General features: G+C 51.8%; 1 protein-coding gene across 1 annotated transcript; it reads right to left on the bottom strand.

Annotated features, from left to right (window-relative positions):
* Positions 1 to 1,514: 1,514 nt before the first annotated feature.
* Positions 1,515 to 6,376, bottom strand: MYOG (myogenin; the record flags this gene model as incomplete). Its single annotated transcript, XM_010172140.1, has 3 exons — positions 1,515 to 1,636; positions 2,671 to 2,752; positions 6,191 to 6,376. Coding segments are annotated over 3 exons (390 nt in total), but the record flags the coding sequence as incomplete, so codon positions are not given.
* Between the last annotated feature and the right edge of the window lie 3 nt (positions 6,377 to 6,379).

Raw genomic sequence — 6,379 nt, forward strand, 5'->3', positions numbered from 1 at the left:
GCGGGGAGGCTGTGCCTGCATGGTGGGTCCACGAAGGTCTGCGTGGGGAAGGGCTGGAGCTGCCCCATATGGCTCAATGCCATCTGGGATGGTACCCATCACCCAGGGGAGACAGGACCCTCCTTGAGTGCCTGGGGAGACACGACGGGGGCACCCACTGCCCTGGGAATGTGCCCATCCCTTCCTCTCTGGGTGCTGAGGAGATGTTCTCCCCTCCTGCCTCCAGGCTACGGTCAGGGATCAATCCAGGAGGCTCTGACCTCTCCCCATTTCGTCCCCGTAGGGTAGGATCTCTTCGTCTCCTCATGCCACGTTTGCCTTGTGTGGCCCCTATTTCTGATGTGATTATTTATTGATGACTGGAATGACCTTATACTTATCATGTGCTGTCTGGAAGTGCAATATCTGAGAGGCTCTACAGTCACGATGTCTTTTCGGTGTATTATTTGCCTAATACAGTATTAAATATTTTTTTAATTTGAAGAGTCGGTGAGCCCTTTATATCGATGCCCTATTTCTTTCGTCATATTATTGGTACTGCATGGACTCCAAACCCTGGATTGGGTCAGGAAAGGATGTATGTGTGTTCCAATAAACAGGATTTTAAAACAGTGTTGGCTTGAGAACTTCTTTCTAGATCCCAAATTAAAAAGATAATTAATCTTTAGTTCCTTCAAGAGTTTTTGGGGGTACAAGGCTGAGCCCCAGTTACAAAACCAGTGAAATCACTGGTCTCTGCAGGGGTGATTCAAGCGTGGAACATCCAGTTCCCACCGCTGAGTGGCTGCGCTGAGGTCCAGCTGCATTTTCTGATACAGAGAAATCCCCAACCTGGGAATTAGAGGAGACCTGCGCAGAGGGGAACAGCAGTAAAAGAAGCTCTGAGCAGTTCAAACAAGAATGCCTTTATTAAAAAAAACAAAAACAAAACAAAACCGAATAAATTAGCAAAAATAATAATTAAAAAAAACCCCACAACCAAATGGCAACTCCACACAGCGTTCAGTAGAAAAGACATGGCGGGGCTCAGCACCCGCAGGACACCAGCCAGAGAGAGACGTTGGTCAAAGAGCATCATGGAAACAAAAAATAAATCAGCAAGAGAACCCAGCACACACATTGGCCCCCAAAAACCGATCACCCCCAGATGGGGAGCAAAGCAGAGCCTGACGCCGGGCGGCCGCCCTCGTGGGAACCGGGGCTGCTGCCAGCGTGGGGCTGTGGCGCTGCCGGCGTCCCAGGTCTCCCACCTCTCCCACCTCTCCCACCTCTCCCCCCTCTCCCACCTCTCCCACCTCTCCCTGTTATTTTTTTCTTCATCTGGCCAGGCAGGAGCATTTCACGAGGAGTGGGAAAGGAGGTGAGTGGTTTCAGCGGTGCAGTCCACAACACCGGAGGGGTAAATATGATTTCCAGTGGCTGGGACCTTCCACCGTCCTCTTCCCCCCCTGTTTCCCCGCTTCCAGCGTCTCATTCCCACCCTGTTACCAGCTCGAAGAGCCACTGGGGTTGCCTCAGTTTTGGACCCGTTCCTCCTGGAACGTCACAGCCACGTCCTCCACGGCGATGCTCTCCACGATGGAGGAGAGCGAGTGGAGGTTGCGGTCCTCTGCCACATCGTCAGCCAGGAGGTGATCTGCAGAGAGCAAGGGAATGGTGACTGCTGGGGACAGGGAACGTGTGCTGGGGACAGGGACCGTGTGCTGGGGACAGGGACCATGTCATAGGGACAGGAACTGTGTGATGGGGATGGGGACCATGTGCAGGGGACGGGGACCATGTCATAGGGACAGGGACCGTGTACTGGGGACAGGGACCATGTTCTGGGGACAGGGACCAAGTGCTGGGGACAGGGACCGTGTGCTGGGGATGGGGATCATGTGCTGGGGACAGGGACCATGTGCTGGGGACGGGGACCATATCATAGGGACAGGGACTGTGTGCTGGAGACAGGGACCATGTGTTGGGGACAGGGACCATGTGCTGGGGACAGCTCCTGGCTCCATGCAGGGAGGACCCCACCACCCCCCACATGGCCAGAGTGACCTGGGGACCCACACCCAGCTCCCACCCTGAGGGGATGAGACCTTCCCCTGGAGAGGGCAACATGAAGTGACACTTTGGGACACTTTTTAGGTTTTATTCCCTGTTGGAAAATGAGATTTAAGTTTCTGCCTTCTGGGGAAAAAAAACAGGTGGGTTTGGCAGGGGGAGGAAAACTGCAATAATGGAAAAAAAAAGCAGCAGCTGCAGATGGGGTGTGGGGAGGGAAAGGAGCCTGGGGCAGCAACGCTCGGCACCACAACAGGCAAAGCCACTCAAGGGATGGTGACGGATGGGGACCAAGGTGCCAGGGCTCTGGGCTGCTGCAATTTGGTTTCTCAGCTCCTAAGAGCTGGCGTCTCGGGGAGTCAGGCAGTGGGAGACACCTGAGCTCACTGAGCATCGAGCCAAGGAGGTGCCGGAGGATTTATGAGCCTGGAGGGAGATTTATGAGCGGGGTGGGGAGAGAAGGACAAGGCTCCTTTTGTCCTCTGCTCCCAGGATCTCCTGCTTGAGGGGGTTTGGCCCAGTGATGCTCTGCCCAAGGGCTGTGGTGTCCCCAGATGCTGTCACCCCCAGAGCCAAGCGAGGGTTCAGGACACTGGGGTGAGGTGGGGAGGACCTTACCAGCAGGGTTGGTGCCGAACTCCAGTTGGCTGCTCCACTCAGGGCTGCAGGACGAGCTGCCGGACCCACACTCGCTGGTCGCCTGCAAGGAATCAAGATGCCAAAACTGGGTCTCGTCTCCTCCAGCCCAGACAAACCCAACAGGCACCCAAAAACACCCTGGGGTGCCCAACCACCACAGCACAACACCCTGAGGAGATAGGCACGTCCCTCTCTACCTGCAAAGCAGCTGGAGGAGCCAACAGCACTTGGGATCCCCAGGACCCATCGGGGTCAGATGCTTCATTTACCATAAAGACTGAAATAAAGCCTTTTTGGGCTCTGGACACAGGAGAAAAGGAGGCTGAGGGGAGACCTTCTGGCTCTGTCCAAGTCCCTGAAAGGAGGGTGGAGAGAGGTGGGGGTGGGTCTCTTCTCCCAAGGACCAAGGGACAGGACAAGAGGAAATGGGCTCCAGTTGTGGCCAGGGCAGTTGAGATGGGATGTGAGGAAGAATTGCTTTGCTGAAAGGGTTCTGAGGCATTGGAAGGGGTTGCCCAGGGCAGTGGTGGAGTCCCCATCCCTGGAGGGATTGGAGAGTCGTGTAGACATAGTGCTGAGGGACACGGGTTAGTCGGGGACTGGTCAGTGTTGGGTTCATGGTTGGACTCCATGAGCTTAAAGGGCTTTTCCAATCCAGGCCATTCTGGGATTCTGTGAGAAATTGAACCATCTGCTCACCACCGGTAAAAAAAGTGTCTCTTTACCCACAGATTATGAGGAAGGGCTGGAGACAGACAAATGTCCTTGGGCAAAACAACTTCTTGCTGAAAAACACCTAATCAGGCTCATAAAAAATGACAAACGGGCTGGACACCCTCAGGCCATCCCAAGGGGATTTCTGGGGAGGATCTTTTGGCAGTTTGATTTGTGGATTTGGAGCTGAACAGTTATTTCAGAGAAAAGAGCTGACAGCCTGAAAAATGAGAGTGTTACTGAGAAAAGCTCTGAATTAACTTTTTTGTGTGTGTTTCTTTATCTGAAAGTGGATGTCGTCCCGGGTTAAACCCAAAATATGATTTATAGGAGCAACCCCAGGACCCAACTACTTGTAGCAGCCTAGAAATGGCATTTTGGATCTAGAAGCTCGTGGCAGCAGATGCTAATTAATTAACACTTGGATTTATTTCCCACTAAAGTGGAAAATTCTTACAGATGTGGGGTTTTTTTCACCAAAATATTGGATTTTGCACTCAATAGATGAGCCCCTGGCTATGACTGGCAGAAAGAACAGCTCAGAGCAGCAGTGACATGGGAACTGCTCAGTGTAGTTTGGGGCACATTTGCAGGGGCAGCCAACAAATCCACCTCAATCAAACCCAAGGGGAGACATTGGATTTACACCGAGAAGTCCCAAGAATATACAGGATGAACCCTAAAGGCTTTTTCAGTCCTTTATTCAGCTCTAAATGTGGGGTTCCCTGGGTACCTGCTGGGTTGGTCCTTAAATCCCTTAGTCTGGAAGGAGATGGATCTCTGTGAATCCCACTTTTCTGTGCTTCTTATCAATCTTTCCATATCCATATCCATATCCATATCCATATCCATATCCATATCCATATCCATATCCATATCATCATCTATACCTACTTCTACATCTACATCTAGGTTGGATGAGGCTTTGAGCAACCTGGTCTAGTGGAAGGTGTCCCTGCTGATGGCAGGGGGGTTGGGACTGGATGAGCTTTAAGGTCCCTTCCAACCCAAACCATTCTATGATTCTATGATTCTATGATCTACATCTATCTATGTAATTTATATCTATATTGATACCTATACCTATACATACATCTACATCTACATCTACATCTACATCTACATCTACATCTACATCTACATCTACATCTACATCACCTATATCTGTATTATCTCTCTCTATATCATCAATATCTATATGTACATCTACATCTATCTATATCCTCTATACTGATAGCTATACCTACCTATACATTTTAATGTACAAAACCTCAGAGCTCCAGGGAAGTTCCTGCCCCAGACATCCTCACAGGAAGCAGAGGGCAGATAAAAATATCTCCCCAAAATGTGGTTAAAAACACCAAAATCTTGGGGTGTGACAGGACCCAGCACACAGCATCTCTGCTCGGTGCTGTTCCAAGACACAACCACTGTGACCATTCCCACCTGGCTCTGGAATCTGCACCGGTGGTCTGAGAAACCAGAGGTGACCCCACACTGACCCCCACCCTGTCCCCTGCTCTGTCCCCTGTGCCACAAGGACTGTCAGAAAAAGCCCCCGTTCCCCAGCGTGTCGTGGCAGCAGCAACTATGTGACCCCCCCACCCCATGATGGTGTTTGGTCAGAGGCACTGTGGGGAGAAATCAGGAGTGTGTGTGTGAGCAGGGGGATTTAATTTTATTTTGTATTTTTATTAATTTCATTTCATTTAATTTCATTTAATTTTATATCTTCTTTTTTAAATTTAATTTTTTTTTAATTTTATTTTCCATTTTTTTAAATCTTGGTTTTGCCTTTATTGTCCCTCTCAAGCCCGGACACACGTGCCACATTCAATGCAGCGTCCAGCACTGGACCACGCAGCCCCCACTACATCCACACATAAATATATAGATGTATAGGAAGGGAAAGGCCACCAATGTCCCTTCATCCCGGGATCTGGGAGCTCAGCTGGGGCTGGATCGTAACTGCCCTAAGCCTTCATGGTAGACACGTTTTCCAAGCCATGGCAGCAGCATCTGCCTTGCCCCCAGGCTGGTGATCCTGCTCCCACCAGCAGGACCCAGTGCCCCAGAGCTGCCTGCGATGCCTTTGCCTGGGGTCAGCCCCACAGATCATCACCCCCATAGAGCAACACCCCATAGGGCATCAACCCCATAGACCATCACCTTCATAGGGTAACATCCCCACGGAGCAACACCCCCCAGATCATCACCCCCATAGGGCAATACACCCATAGGGCAACATCCCCATAGAGCAACATCCCCCTAGAGCAACATCTCCACAGGGCATCAACCCCATAGGGTATCACCCTCATAGACCATCACCCCTATAGACCATCATCACCCCCATAAAGCAACAACCCCGTAGAGCAACACCCCCATATGGTATCAACCCCCTGGGGCAACAACCCCATAAGCCAACACTCTCATTGGGCATCAACCCCACAGACCATCACCTTCATAGGGCAACAACACAATTGGGCATCACCCCCATAGACCATCAGCTTCATAGGGCAACACTCCAATTGGGCATCACCCCCTTAGAGCAACACTCCATTGGGTGTCACATCCATAGAACGTCACCCCCATAGGGCATCAACCCATAGACCATCACCCCATAGTCCATCACCCCCATAGAGCAACAGCCCCAGAGGGCATCACCCCTATAGACCATCACCCCTGTAGACCATCACCCCATAGAACATCACCCCATAGGGCATCACCCCCACTCTCATCCCCAGGGCAGGTTTGGGGACCCCAGGGGATGCACAGAGGCACTTACCCCGGGCTGGGGAGCAGCGGGGCGGAAGCGCAGGTCCCTCTGCTCCCGTTCCTGCTGGTTGAGGGTGCTGAGCAAGCTCTGCAGCCTCTCGATGTACTGGATGGCGCTGCGCAGGATCTCCACCTTGGGCAGCCGCTGGTTGGGGTTGAGCAGGGTGCTCCGTTTCAACGCCTCGAAAGCTTCGTTCAC

The sequence above is a fragment of the Antrostomus carolinensis genome, unplaced genomic scaffold, assembly GCF_000700745.2.
Source record: "Antrostomus carolinensis isolate BGI_N321 unplaced genomic scaffold, ASM70074v2 scaffold13867, whole genome shotgun sequence".
Classification (NCBI taxonomy): Eukaryota; Metazoa; Chordata; class Aves; order Caprimulgiformes; family Caprimulgidae; genus Antrostomus; species Antrostomus carolinensis.